At 43.6% G+C, this 15784-nt stretch overlaps 1 protein-coding gene across 1 annotated transcript in view; it reads right to left on the reverse strand.

Annotated features, from left to right (window-relative positions):
* slc37a1 (solute carrier family 37 member 1) overlaps positions 1 to 15241 on the reverse strand; it is a 45400-nt gene extending 30159 nt beyond the window's left edge. Inside the window, 3 exon segments of the mRNA XM_034202037.1 lie at positions 11691 to 11772; positions 13471 to 13751; positions 14984 to 15241. Coding sequence (XP_034057928.1) covers positions 11691 to 11772; positions 13471 to 13526 — 138 coding nt within the window. The 5' untranslated portion in view covers positions 13527 to 13751; positions 14984 to 15241.
* Between the last annotated feature and the right edge of the window lie 543 nt (positions 15242 to 15784).

The raw sequence follows: 15784 nt of genomic DNA on the forward strand, positions 1-15784 counted from the left end.
CGGAGTTGATGATAACCTTGACACTGTTATACAGAGACAGAGAGATATTGCTGACCTCATCATTATGCAGCAGAAACTTACTTTGTTACCAACAATGGAGATAAAAGTGTTCGATGGTGATCCACTTGAATATCAGTCCTTAATGCGAGCTTTCGAACACCTTATTGAGGATAAAATAGCTAGCAGTCATGACAGGCTCTACTTTCTCGACCAGTACACTACCGGCCAGCCCAAAGATCTCGTTCGAAGCTGCCTGCATATTAGGGCTTCACGATATTGAAAAAAACTGACATTGCGGTTTTTTGTTCCCCTGCGATATATATTGCGTTTTTTTTAACCTGTTAAGCCCCAAGGTCCCGGCGGGTACTTTACTTTTTTTTTCACGACACTGTGTCTCAGGGGATCTTAATATTTAAGAACCTATTCATGTGTTATACCAGATTAAGATTAACGGAAATAATCTCAGCTAACTGACGATACAAACCATTTTTCCCAAAACAAAACACAAGTCTCATAAGAAGCATCTAAATGACCCCTGAGCGAAAAATGCTAACGGACTTTGGCACAGAACTCAAGATAAAAGTACCCTTATTACTTATCGTAGCTGCACATACAAGATATCCGATTAAAGCTGAGGTTCCACAGATTATTTAGGTATATAGTATCATCCAGTGGCGTCGCCTGGCCTCATCATGACACAAGAGAGGACGGCAGGACTGTAATTTCCCGTGTTCAGTGAATGCAACACACCAGACCAATCAGAGAGTTGCATGGAAATAAACGTGTGCTTGTGTAATTCAAGCTCGGCTCTGTGTGTGTGTGGCGATGGCGCATTTAAGTGTGATAGAGAGAGAGAGGGAGAGAGAGACCGGTGCCAGCAGGGACCGTGTTGTTAGCATCTGGTTAGCTAGCTGCACTAACGGACATAAGGAGCTGTTTGTTCCACGACAAGCTGGATGAGAGTCCTCTCCTCTCAGACTGAGGGACTCAGGTGAGCTAAAGGACTCTGAGGGTTTAGATAGTTAGCTTTAGTCTAAGTTATCTCAGTGGGTCTCAAACGGTTTGGTCACAAATTATTCAAAAGATTATTTCCGCGGCACACGTTCATATGATCATTATAGTTATAAAAAAAATAAGAGAATAAATGAAAAACAGGTATGAGATACTATATGGAAGTAAAACAAGAATAGAGTTTAAAAGGAGAGTGATTTGTAAAATATCCATAAAGAAATAGTAAATCTGTTTCCAGTTATATTTCATATGGGTGTTGAGAGATGTATCCATAGATCTCTTAATGTTGCTCTCAAAGTGCACCAGATTGATGCTTTAACTTCAATATTTAAAAACAAATCTTCCCGGGGGAGCATGCCCCCGGACCCCCCTAGAGGAGGTGAGGTCTGCCCCCCCACTCATAAAAAATAGCACTTTTCCCCTGCCCTGCCTATATGCTGATTATAGAGCCTTCATTGTGACAGTCGCGGGTGTACTGTGTATGTGCGTGTGGGGAGTGTTGCAGTTGAAAATTCCACTGTAGCGCCGCGGCCGCCGCCGCCGCCACTGTGGGCTAAGCCCCGAATGTTTTCAGGTCCAGGCAACGCCCCTGGTATCATCACTGAATCATCCGAACTCGCGATAGTGGAAGCAAACACAGACATCACAACACGTACCTTTACGGAGCTTCTAAGGGAGATCGTCTCACCGTAGCTGTCAATCTGATCAAAAGACGTGTTCAATGGCATTAAAACGAGAAAAAACGCGGCTGAATCGGTTAATCCATAGGTTTTTAACGTCTCTGTATAAAAAAATTATTCATTTATAATTCCATAATTCCATTTTTATGTAAAAATCGGAGAGCAAAAGTTAGCTGCTAATGGTAGCCACCAGAGTGGCTGTTGCTTCCGGTCTTGGCTATGCGGACACACACATTACCAAATAAGGAGTGAGAGTGACGCGTAGCCAAAACCGGAAACTGCATACACTCTGGTGGCTACCATTAGCAGCTAACTTTTGTGCTCCGATTTTTACATAAAAATGGAATTATGGATTATAAACAATTGCTTCAAAGCCACAGATACATTATTAACCTATGGATCAACCGATTCAGCCGCGTTTTTTTCTAATTTTAATGCCATTGAACACGTCTTTTGATCAGATTGACAGCTACGGTGAGACAATCTCCCGTAAAAGCTCCGTAAAAGGTACGTGTTGTGATGTCTGTGTTTGCTTCCCCTGTCGCGAGATCGGATCGCTTAGATACTATACTTAAATAATCTGTGGAGTCTCAGCTTTAATCGGATATATTGTATGTGCAGTTTCGATAAGTAATAAGGGTATCTTTATTTTGAATTCTGTGCTAAAGTGCGTTAGCATCAGAGTTGGGTGTAACGCGTTACAAGGTAACGGAGTAGTGTAACGCGTTACTTTTATAATTTAGTAATCACACTACAGTTACTAACATTGCCCCGACACGCGTTACTTCGTTACTTTTATAAAATAGTCACACTCACTGACAGACAAGAGGGGTTTCCGCCGCAGGTTTATATACATGTAGGCCTATGTAATCTGCGCGACTTGCGAGACCACATCTCCACGTGCAGTGCTGCATAAACTTGGCTGAGTCTTTTCATCTGTAAACTCCCTCAACGGGGCCGCTCGCTCTCTTTTGTTGATCGCCCTCTCACGGGTGAACAGTTCAATGTCCCGCTTCATTGTAGGAATTCTGTCTCTACCACTTTAGTTTGACCATCTCTGTTACTAAATTATGGAATACTAAATACATAAGTAATTAGATACCTTACCGTTACTGCGCTCATAAAGAATGATAAGAATAATGCGTCTTGAACTGGTTTCATTAATTAGTGTCTTCACGTTTCACAGACTGTTAGCTTGTTGTGGTAGGCTGGTAGCCTATTTTAGAGCATATAAAAAGAAAGACTTGTGTTATGTCTTCCTTAATGCAATAGTAATTGGGGGTGCAAGTGGAGTCTCGCAGAGACAAAACTGTGGCGCGCACACTGTAGGTGCGCCGCAGTCTGCGTGATCTGCCTGTAGGGAGGGGCGGGCCGGCCCTGCGAGTAAAGTAACGAGTAAAGTAACGAGTAAAGTAACAAGTTACTTTATGTAGAGAGTAACGAAGTAGTGTAATATATTACTTTTTTTTAAAAAGTAATATGTAATATTACTTTTTTTTAGTAACGACCCCATCTCTGGTTAGCATTTTTTTTTTAAATGAATAAAACCGCACGTCCCTGCGGTGTGAATAACGCGCATGCGCATATCACGGTTATTGCCATGACACGGTATATCGTTCAGCCCTCCTGCATATGGATACCCAAAGAGGTTACACAGAAACCAAACAGCTGTTGAAGGAGCAATTTGGGGACGAGATCAAAGTAACCAGCACTTATTTGGAAAAGGCAATGAACTGGACATCAATTAGACCGGATGATGGCAAAGCGCTTCAGGCATATGCAATGTATTTAAGAGGATGCTGCAATGCTATGCAAGATTTACAGTACATGGATGAACTAGATATTCCTTCCAATCTAAGATCAATAATATCTAAACTCCCTTACAAACTGCGAGAAAAATGGCGGACAGTGGCTTATGATATATTACAGAGAACAAAGGAGAGAGCTAGATTTCGTGACCTTGTGGAGCTTATGGAAAAACAAGCTAAAATACTCCTGGACCCATTATTTGGGGATATACAGGATCGCCACATCTCTAGCCCAAGGATGGCCACTAGGAGCCAACCCATGAGCCACAGAACACCTAAAAGTAGAGGCAGCAGCTTCGCCACCATCATCGCAGCAGCATGTGATCAGGAGAGCAGCGCTGCACTGTCAAACACAGAGCAGCGTGGCACCTTCAAACAGCCACAAGGGGGCAGTCCTGCCTCTTTTTGCTACTTTTGTAAAGGCAAGCACGCTGACTGATTGCCATCAGTTCAAAAATCATCCACACAAGGAAAAGGTTGACTTTTTGAAGATAAATGGTTATTGTTTTGGATGTTTGATGAGGGACCATATGAGCAGGAACTGTAGGAAAAGGCTGACATGTCAAACGTGTCAAAAGAGTCACCCAACAATACTTCATATTGACAGTCCACTTTTACAAAAGACTCCCCCTACTGAAACAAAAGGAGCTTGGGTCAACAGTGCACTTGTCTCGGCTGGTGAAGCCACTGGGGCCGGTAGGGATTGTGCCCTAGCCATAGTGCCTGTTCGAGTCAAGGTTCACAAAGGAGATAAGTTTATCTCAACCTATGCTTTTCTTGATCCCGGCAGTTCAGCGTCATTCTGCAGACAGCTGAATCCCAAAGCACGAAAAACGACAGTCGTTCTACGAACAATGGGTCAGGAACGACTTGTAAAGAGTTACGAACTCAAAGGATTGGAGATAGGACATTTAGATGGCAGTACTTACCTTGACCTACCTCAGGTGTACACACAGAGTAAGATTCCTGTCTCAAAAGAAAATGTACCTACCCAAAAGGATCTGGAAAGATGGCCTTATCTAAGTGACATACAGCTGAAAGAAATTGATGCTGACATAGAGCTTCTAAAAGGAGTTGATGTTCCTAAGGCAATGGAACCTTGGGACATAATAAGAAGTCAAGGAAATGGACCATATGCAGTCAGGACAGTGTTTGGATGGGTGGTAAATGGACCACTCAACGCTTGTACTGCTGTGGAATCCGGACCTGTGGTCACAATGGTCAACAGAATATCAGTAGCCAACCTGAATGATCTCCTCATCACACAATACAATCAGGACTTCTCGGAAAAATATTATGAAGAGAAGAAGGAAATGTCAGGTGAAGACAAAAGGTTCATGGAGATAGCATCAAGCTCAGTAGAACTCAAGGATGGACACTATCACCTACCCTTGCCTTTTCGAAAAAAGGACATAGTTATGCCTGACAACTACGAAATGGTAAAACAACGTACTCTAAATCTCCTAAAGAGGTTTAAGAGGGATGCAGAATATGCCTTGGAATACAAAACATTCATGGAGGATGTGTTAAAAAAGGGTTATGCAGAGAGAGTGCCACAAGAACAGCTTAACAGGAATGATGGACAGATATGGTACATACCTCACCACAGTGTTTACCATCAACAAAAGCGCAAACTTAGAGTTGTGTTTGACTGCACTGCATCATGCAAAGGCACATCTCTTAACAAGGAACTTCTCCAAGGTCCAGACCTGGCGAACACTCTCATTGGAGTTCTGCTTAGATTCCGCCAAGAACAAATTGCTTTCATGGGGGACATCGAGGCAATGTTCTATCAAGTGCAAGTCCAGAGAGAGCACAAAGACTTCCTTAGGTTTCTGTGGTGGCCAGATGGAGACACTGAAAATTCATTGGAGGCATATAGAATGAAGGTCCACCTCTTTGGTGCTGTGTCCTCACCTAGCATTGCTAACTATGCTCGCAGACAAGTGGCAGAAGACAACAGCTTCAAGTACGACGAAGAGGTAACTGAAACAATCAATTCCAACTTTAACGTTGATGATTGCCTCAAATCAGTGGCCACAGTTGAACAAGCTATTAAGCTTATCAGAGACCTCAGACGCATGCGCCAAAGGAGGTTTCTCATTGACCAAATGGGTCTGTAACAACCGTGAAGTGCTTGCAAGTATACCTGAGCATCACAGAGCAAAGCTATTCAAGGATCTGGACTTTGACAGGGAAAACCTGCCAATTGAAAGAGCACTTGGAATCAAATGGGATACAGAGAAAGACTCCTTCATATTCAAAATCAATATCAAAAACCGAGCTCTTACCAGGAGAGGGATCCTCTCTGCAGTCAGTTCCATCTACGACCCATTAGGATTCCTCTCCCCATTTATCCTTAAAGCCAGGCAGATCCTCCAAGAGCTATGCAGGATAAAGTGTGGATGGGATGGAACCATCCCAGAAGAATACTCAAAACAATGGCAGAAATGGATCACTGAGTTGGAACAGCTTAGCAGATTTCAAGTGCACAGGTGTATGAAACCTGAGAATGTTGGACCAAACAGGACTGCAGAGCTTCATCACTTCTGTGACGCAAGCGAAAAAGGTTACGGCACCACCAGCTATCTTCGCTTTACAAACAGTATGGGAAGGGTCCATGTTTCATTTATTTTGGGAAAATCCAGAGTGACTCCACTCAAACAGATCACTATTCCCAGATTGGAGCTTACTGCAACACCACTTGCAGTAAAGGTGGACAGGATGTTGAAAAGGGAGCTTAAAGTGGACCTCAACTACTCAACCTTCTGGACAGATAGCACCTCTGTCCTCGGATACATCAGCAACCAGACTAAACGATATCACACATTTGTGGCAAACAGAGTTTCAGTGATCAAGGACCTGTCTCAGGAGAAGCAGTGGAGGCATGTGAGCTCCATAGACAACCCTGCCGACGACGCGTCCCATGGGCTGCATGTAGAAGACTTTCTAAAGACATCAAGGTGGATAACAGGACCTAAGTATCTGGAAAAGGAAAAGGAATATTGGCCAAAAACACCTAAGAACCTGGGCCTTATTCCATCAGAGGACCCAGAGGTTAGAAAGGACGTAGCAGTTAACAGTTTGAGTGTCCACGAAACCAACCCAACCAGCAAACTGTTTGAGTATTACTCATCATGGAGCAGACTGCAGAGAGGGGTTGCTTGGATACTTAAATTAAGGGGAATTCTTCTTCTGCTAAATCAAAGAAGGAAATCTGCAAAGACGGACCTTGCCCCAAATGGGACTCTTTTGAAATCCTTAAATGACAAAATGAACAAGCTAAAGTTGACATTTGGATCACAACATCTGTCTGCGGAGGACATTAGAGAAGCTGAAAGGTCAATAATTCACTCTGAGCAAAGACGTTACTTCTCTCAGGAACTTGCACTTTTGGAGAAGGGAAGGCAAGTAGGAGCAAGCAGCTCTATCAGGAAGCTGGACCTAATCTTAGTTGAAGGCATGCTAAGAGTGGGAGGACGAATAAGCAAATCAGCAATGCCAATGGATCTGAAGAACCCCATTATCCTGCCCAGAGACTCTACTGTATCCAAACTGATCCTGGGCCACATCCATCAGCAGATTGGACACTCGGGGAGAAGCCACATGCTCTCAAGACTAAATCAAAGATTCTGGTTGCCTCGTGCTAACTCGCCAGCCAGAAAGATAATCAGAGCCTGTGTTTTCTGCCGAAGAATGCTAGCCACAGTTGGAGAGCAGAAAATGGCTGACCTCCCCGAGGATCGGGTGTCTCCAGATCTACCACCCTTTACTCATGTTGGTATCGACTTCTTTGGACCCCTGGAGGTTAAACGAGGCAGAGCAAATGTAAAACGTTGGGGAGTGATCTTCACCTGCCTTGTGAGTCGTGCCATACATCTGGAAGTTTCGAGCTCATTGGACACTGACTCCTGCATCAATGCTTTGCGCAGATTCATATGTCGCAGAGGGCAGGTGACAAGCATCAGGACAGACAACGGCACAAACTTTGTGGGAGCACAGAAAGAGCTGAGAGCTGCTCTTAAAGACCTGAATCAACACAAGATTCAAAATGCATTACTCGGGGACGGAGTAAAATGGACTTTTAATCCGCCATATGGAGCCCACCATGGTGGAGTTTGGGAGAGGCTCATCAGACCTGTAACAAAGATTCTGTATTCCGTTGTAAAAGAACAGAGATTGGATGATGAGACTCTACATATAGCTTTGTGCGAGCTTGAGGGCATCATGAATGACAGACCATTGACTACAGTTTCAAGTGACCCAAACGATCTCGAACCCCTCACGCCAAATCACCTCCTTCTGCTAAAGACAAAACCGATTATGCCACCTGGACTCTTTCACAAGGAGGACTTGTACTCACGGAGGAGATGGAGACAGGCACAATACCTCGCAGATCTTTTCTGGAGGAGATGGATAAGAGAATAACTCCCAATCATGCAACAGCGAGTCAAATGGCACAACCCCAAACGGAACCTTCGCCCCAATGATCTTGTCGTCATCGTGGATAACACAGCACCAAGAAATTCCTGGCAACTGGGCCGGGTGATAAAGACACTGTCAGGGTCCAAAGGGCTTGTCCGAAGTGTCTTGGTGAAAACCAAGAGTAGCACCTTACAGCGACCAATTGACAAGCTCTGTCTGCTCCTGGAAGCAGTTGATTGAACACAAGGTGTCATGTGCTAGTAACCTCTGACACCCAGTATCACATACACACATGCCCCCCCCCCCTTTTCCTCTTGAACTCATGCAAACACACCTAACACAAACATTGGACTATGAACTATGACAATGATTGTATATTGGTGACAGTTAAATTTTGCGTAACTGCTTGTTTTTTGGCTCTATTATAATGTATTAATTGTTTCGCTACTGCGTCAACAATTAGGGGCCGGTGTGTTAGAGCCACAATGAAGTCAACGTTATTATTTAGATTAATAGTTTGATAAATGAATTAATGATGGAAAAGGATTTATATTGCCATGGTGAATATCTTTGGATGAAATGATTGTTTATTTTAAATTGTAAATATGATCTTCCTTGTACCTTCCGGTGTTTATTTAAGTGAGGCAATTGAGGACAGCCACGGTGCTCTGAGACCTGATGAGACCATGGATGTATAATAAGAACTGGATACAGCGTGGGAGGCGGGGCCTCATTCATTCCTATGAGAGTTGCTCATTAGCGCATGATGACAAAATGGCCCAACTTTTGAGAGAGTGAAACGTCACAGATTACCCAGCATGCCTGAGAAGTACCCGTATGTGCACTCATAGAGCATGCGCAGCTTTAACCAAAATGCTCGTTCACATCAAGCACGTCAATTTGCGTACACGTAACAGCACCGCGCGTTCATGACAGCATGGTAATGATGTTATTATGATGGATTTGATATTAACGAGGCGGCAGTTAACAGCTAGCGGCTAGCTAGTAATTATGCTAATGTGCACATCAATCGTTATGTACTTATATTACGCTGTAACAGGATCTAGTGATATCCAAGCAACAGAGCTTCATTTAGCATGAAATAATTATTGCACTGTATATATATATATATATTAGGGCCGGGACTCGATTAAAAAAATTAATCTAATTAATTAGAGGCTTTGTAATTAATTAATCGAAATTAATCGCATTTTTAATCGCATATACATATTTGACCTAAGAACAGTGAGAAGCAATTTTTTTTTCACATGGATTTTAGTATACCATTAGGCGCATTCACACCGCAGTACTTTTCCCACAAAGGTTCATGAGAATTTAGTTCATGAGAACTCTTTGAACCTGGGGGTGGATTAGGCAAATGAAGCCGCTGACGTCACTTCTTCTTCTTCTGCTTTGGGTTTACTGGCAGGCCGCAAACCACTTCACGGCGTATACTGCCGCCCAAAGTCCCCGGCCGGAAGTCCCCGGAGTTGGGGACTGGCTTCAGTAGAAGCTGCTGGGAGTCCCAGCAGCCTTCCGAGTAAATCGCCAGAACGCCGACACCTCCTCATCTCCACCGCTCCCATGTTTTATTTTGTGTTGCCATAAGTTAGTCTCTCTGCGTTTCTGCGCTGGGCTAATGCTAATAATGCTAATGCGAGGATAATAAAATGGCGGCTTCACAAAACTTTTTGGGAGTTTTACGGGGCGTGGTTTGCAATCCGCCCAGCCAATCAGACATATAGCTCTTTTCTCACAAGAGAGCCGTACGAAAGTCCCTGCTCTCTAGCAGGGACTTTCGTGGGGGTAAAAAGGTTCTCATGAACTAATTTTAGTACCGGCTCTTTTTGGTGTGAACGCGATAAAAGAGGCTAACGTCCACGCTAGCTTCCACGCTAGCTGCTATATGTGTTGCATTGAGGTGATACTTGAGGCTTGATGTGCTGCGGTGATATGCGAATTCCTTTTTGCATAATTTGCACACAACCGTGCTCTTATCGACGCTTCCATCCATCCGTTTTTTAAAACAACATTTCCCACTGTTGTTCACTGTGGTTTGTTGTTGTCTGAAGTCATGAACGTTAGTTGGTGCTCCAGTATAATCGGTACGCCTGAAACTCATCCAGTGAGAAACGTTCCGCGGTGCAAAAATAAGTGCGATTAAAATGCGTTAATTTTTTTAACGCGTTAATTTTTGTGTAATTAATTAATCTTAATTAACGCGTTAAAGTCCCGGCCCTAATATATATATATATATATATATATTAGGGCTGTCAAGTTGACGCATTAATAACGCGTTAACGCAAAAAAAAATTAACGCCACTAATTATTTTAACGCGATTAACGCATATGTATTTTTTTTCCTCGGCCGCCCCGTAGTTTCAGAGCACATCGAGTTTAAAATACCATCTACAAGCTGATGCTGACAGCCCCGCTCCTGCCGTCCGCTTGCGGCAGACCACACTTCCACGCTCACCGGCAGGCACCGGCTGGCTATTGGGAGGACCGGGAGGGTGTCATACAGCCCATGTAGTATAATATTTTACAAATGATGAATTACAGCAAACATGTGCAATATATCCATTATTACAGCTCCGTGGGCTGGCAGTAAGGCGATATGGGTCCGTTCTTAGTGTGCATCCATGGGTAAAGATAAACGTAGTGTAGTGCTGAACACGTAACATGAACGTGCCGGGCAGCACGGTCCCGTGGGTTAGATGCGCGTTCATAATGCAGAGGGAAATAACTCTCAGAATAACGTTATTAGCACATTTTTACAACTTGAGGAACGAATATTTTTAATAAGGGCTATACAAACGTTCATACTGGGTAGTTTATTTAGTTTTTAAAAAATTATCCAACGATTTACAGACCACTCTTTCCCCATGTAAGTCAATGGGAAAAAGTGTTTCCGGGCCTGGCAACCAAACGGAAGTGTAGTACCGCCGTTTGGCCAGCACGAATATTTTCATCCGAGTTCGGCGCACTTTCTGGGGGCTTGGATGAGACGGGCAGCGGAACAGTTTTTCGACCGCAAATTTTAAACAGAGATTAGTGTTGCAAATTGGACTGCAAAGTATAGTTTATATAAGAAAGTATATCGCCGAAATATTGATTTAGATTTGTTATTTTGAGACTATTTAAGTCAATACGTTTTTGTTAATAAATTACATTTTTTGACTGAAAACCTTCGGCTGCTTATTGCTTTGGATTGCGTGTCGTCAACCCCGCTCTATAGTGGCAAAAGGAAACCTTGGATGCCATTACACTACTATATACTTTTACTCCACAACATTTTTGAGACAAATATTGTACTTTACTCACTATTTACTTAACATCTCATAATTACTAGTTAAATATTAAAATATGTGATCTATTTACAAGATAACATAAAATGGAGTTCTGTACTATATAAATACAACCCCATATCCTAAAAAGTACATACAATTGGCTCCACATTGACAAACTACAATATAAAATGCCCATCTGTGTATTTGTTGTGATAAAAACACAATAAAATTAAATATTCTATGCTAACATAAAACTGTAAAAAGAGCTGTTCTGCATACTAAATACTTTTAGTTTTGATGTTTGTAGTACATTTAGCTGTTAATACTTCTATACTTCTACATAAGTAACATTGAGAATGTTATATTTGTACTTGATAGAGTATTTTTTACTTGTACTTAAGTAAAGGATGAGGCATTTGAGATCATCAATGATATATAGTTTTCAGTGGTATTCAAAAGTCATGAGGCTATGTTACCTTGACGATGCTAATGGGTTTCCTGGAGAGGTGGAAGCTGGTGTAGAGCAGGAAGGTGAGGATGAATGTGAGCGCTCTGTACCTGCACAGAGGAAACACAAGAGGGCGTCACTGCATGGTCCTGACAGAGCCCTGTCAGGACCATGCAGGCTGTCAGCTGGGGGGGGGGGGGCAGGCTCAGCAGTTTGATTGGGTTGTCAATAATAGTCAGGGATTTAACTCCCAACTCCTCCAGATACTGAAGCCACCATTGTGGCATAGCCATCAGTGTGTGTGTGTGTGTGTGTGTGTGTGTGTGTGTGTGTGTGTGTGTGTGTGTGTGTGTGTGTGTGGTGTGTGTGTGTGTGTGTTGTGTGGTGTGTGTGTTGAGAGCATTCAATTGAAGGATGAGTAGTTTGCAGTCTTCCATCAATGTGTGACTGTGTGTGTAAATGTAGTGATGTCAAAGGAATGGACACGCACACACACACACAGACGCACACCTTGGGTTATATGTGCTGTAGAACATAGGTGCTGTGAAACAATCTCAGATGAACATTTTATTCCTCTGAATCACTGTTTTGTTCTTGATGAGGTGGCTCCCTCTTTTATTCACACTGAAGCTCGCTCTACCACCTCTCACTCCTCTCTCGTGCTTGCTGGCGAAGCCGGGAGGGAGGGGCCAACTTTAAATGATGTGTGTGCTGTGCTGCTGACAGCTATCTCGACATCTCTATATGAGTCTGTTATCCTGCCTCCCTGTAAAAGACAGATGCTGACCACATATACACAATGTATGAGGCAGCTGGATTACAAACTGGTCAGGCAGTTCACACGCATTACCACTATCATGTTTTCAAGGTTACACCCTCCTACGTTTTTATACATACAGGATGTCCTGTAACTTAGATGTGTGCTTTTGCAAATCACTCTGTTAGCTTTGTCCCTTACCCATGTTTACGCTGTAAACTTACTAAGGCTATACACCTGATTGTGATTCTAAGGAATGCAGAGGTTTCTGATGAATAAGCATATTTAACCCACTTACATGGAGGGCACTCAACATGAAGCATGGCAACAGTCACCATAGCTACAGGCTCCACACATTTGGCCTCCAACAGAAGATGATCTGAAGTGGCCAAACTGCTGGACACACCACACACACCCACACACACACCACACACACACACACACACACACACACACACACAACACACACACACACACACACACACACACCACACACACACACACACACACACACACACACACACACACACACACACACACACACACACCACACACACACACACACACACACACACACACACACACACACACACACACACACACACACACACACACACACACACACACACACACACACACACACACACACCATGTCTACAACGCGGTATCTATCATTTTGATCGCTGAAAACATGACCTTGAGCTTGTGTGAGTAATAATGTGTTTATTTGGTCTTCAAGCAGGTTCCAACCAAGAGTTGGAACGGAGTAAATGGACACACTGAAGTGTATCATCAATACAATGACAACCAAACCCAGGTAGGTGTGTGTGTGTGTGTGTGTGTGTGTGTGTGTGTGTGTGTGTGTGTGTGTGTGTGTGTGTGTGGTGTGTGTGTGTGTGTGTGTCATCAAGTTAGACACATTTGCATTGAAGGAATGTAAATCAAATACATGTACTCAAGTATGGTATTTAAGTACTTTTTTTTTTACTTTACCTGAGTATTTTAATGTTATGTTACTTTGTACTTCTAAGACACCTATTACTGCACTCACCACTGGTCCCTGTCGAAGGACACCAGCATGCGAATCCCAGGAGGAACAGCGGCCATGTTTGTACACAGATATTGACAATCTCAGGACGGCAGCTGATGTGGGCTCAGGATGAAGAGGCTGATGGGGTACATGCAGACATGGTGCTTCTGCTCAACTACATCTCAGAGGACACTCCTGGGAGATCATCAGCAAGAGGACACATGTCTGACACGGAATGCGCTGGAGCTGGAAGGAGAGTCTGAGAAGATGACAAGACAGGGAGAGGGGCGAGTAAAAGGGATCTGAGGAGGAAGGAAGAAAACAAATGATGAGAGGAGAAAGGGTGGAGTTGATAGAGAAGTGAGAGGTAGACAGGGGAATGAAGAAATTGAGGATGTACCACACAATAAGCAAGTGCACGTTTTCCCAGCTGGTGTCATTTGACATTTGGGTTTGTATAGCTCAGCCTAATCCACATGCTGCCTGTGTCCATCAGAGCACGAAGATCAGACTCACATTAAAGGACAGTGAAACTCTGAGAAGGAACACTACCGTCTGTAATAAAGCCGAAAGCTCTGAGATGTCGAGTTGCTATCAGAAAATATTAATAATTGGTTACTTTTTTTAAGTCTTGTATTGGAAATGTGCAATGTAAACTGGTTATTAACAATGAATTATAACCCTGAATTATCGTCGAGACCCTAGGGAATCCTTATCCCCTTACCTGAACACAGTCTGGGCTACAGTCTGCTGGGGAGGAGCAGCTGATCTCCGAGCAGCTCTGAAATGCTCTGCAGAGAGACTTGATGTTCCAGGAGCTGCTTTAGCTGCATAAACGCTCCTCTGTGCTGCAGCAGAGAGCAGGCAGCAGGCCACGTTACAGCCAGGGAATCTATCCCAGTCCGGGAGCTCAATCACTGCTGCCGTATACACTTGTAGATCATCTCAGTGACATACACTGCTTCCTGCCATACCTTCCCTGCTTTACCAGTGAAGCTTGATTTGATGGCAATTAACTCCAAAGCACAGCTCTTTAGCTTGGGGGGGGGGGTATCCCAACAAACTGGTGTGTTGTGCTGCAACGTGTCTATCTCCCGGCAATAATGTCCAAACGACATACAACCCATCCAGAGAAACAGCGCTGGCAGTGAATGAGACCTTAGATCATTATGTTGACTTGGTCCCCCAGTGTTTACTGAGGCTGAGAGCATCTGGCTGTATCCGGAGCTACAGCAGGAACTATATGGTTATTCCCTCTGTGTATTCTATGTCGAATAGTACACTAAATATGTATACAAAAAGAAGCTCCGGTTATCAATAATGTATCGACAAAGCGAATGCATATCAAAGGAGAGACGTAGAAAGACCGTAGCCTACATTAGGCTACGTGTGTCCCTATGCTGGAAACAATACGCTTCCTGCTCGTTCACAGCTAGCTGCTACACCACCGCGGCGGATGACACGCTCCGCGGCGGTCCGGCGGTTGGTTTCTGCTCAGAACCGACCCGAAACCCGCCACCTCTGAGGAGCTTACCTCGGACGGGACAGTCGAAGATTTTGTGATGGTTGTGCCTTCAGTTGAGCGATATATCTTCTACTTCCTTGTTGTGTGAAAGCTAGCAGCGACTGTCACCTCATACATAGACACTTTTTCACACACACACACACACACGCACACACACACAGCTGAGCAGGGAGCGGGCGGCGCACGCGCTGCTCTGACGTCACATTCAGAGTGTTCTCTGATCTTTGACCAGAGCCTTTCTCTGAGTCATTCATAGTTTCCATCATTATGACGGCTTACTCCCTTTACAATATAACCGCATCACAGCAATCGTTCCTGAAGCCCAGGCCGACACCACAGAATCTGACATGACCCTGACATGTGCAGAATACATCAACAGGACCCAGAATTAGATCAAGGCCATTCTGGGGCAAAATAAATGGCGATTAAAATGGTTCCTATTCATGGTGTTTAAATGGTATGTAACGCACTGGATAAACCAAGGTTACAAGGTTCTTGTATTTTGTTTGTTAATAATAATTTATAATTTATTTAGTTATTTTATAATATATTTTAGTTTAATGGTCAACTTTTAAGAACAAAGCTCATTGGTTCATACCAGAGCCCTAGAGAGATAAGAGTTACGACACTCTTTGATGTCGCCGCCAGCCGGTCACGTGGTTTATGTATGCCGGGATAGTTCCAAACGCACTTCCGTGGTAATGCTTCTCTATGGCAAAAACAGCACAAACATGGTCAAAATAGTCATAGATTAAACCAACGCTGTTATTTTTTAAAGATTGCTTTCATATTTACATGATGTGGTTACAC

The sequence above is a fragment of the Gymnodraco acuticeps genome, unplaced genomic scaffold, assembly GCF_902827175.1.
Source record: "Gymnodraco acuticeps unplaced genomic scaffold, fGymAcu1.1, whole genome shotgun sequence".
NCBI classification, from domain to species: domain Eukaryota; kingdom Metazoa; phylum Chordata; class Actinopteri; order Perciformes; family Bathydraconidae; genus Gymnodraco; species Gymnodraco acuticeps.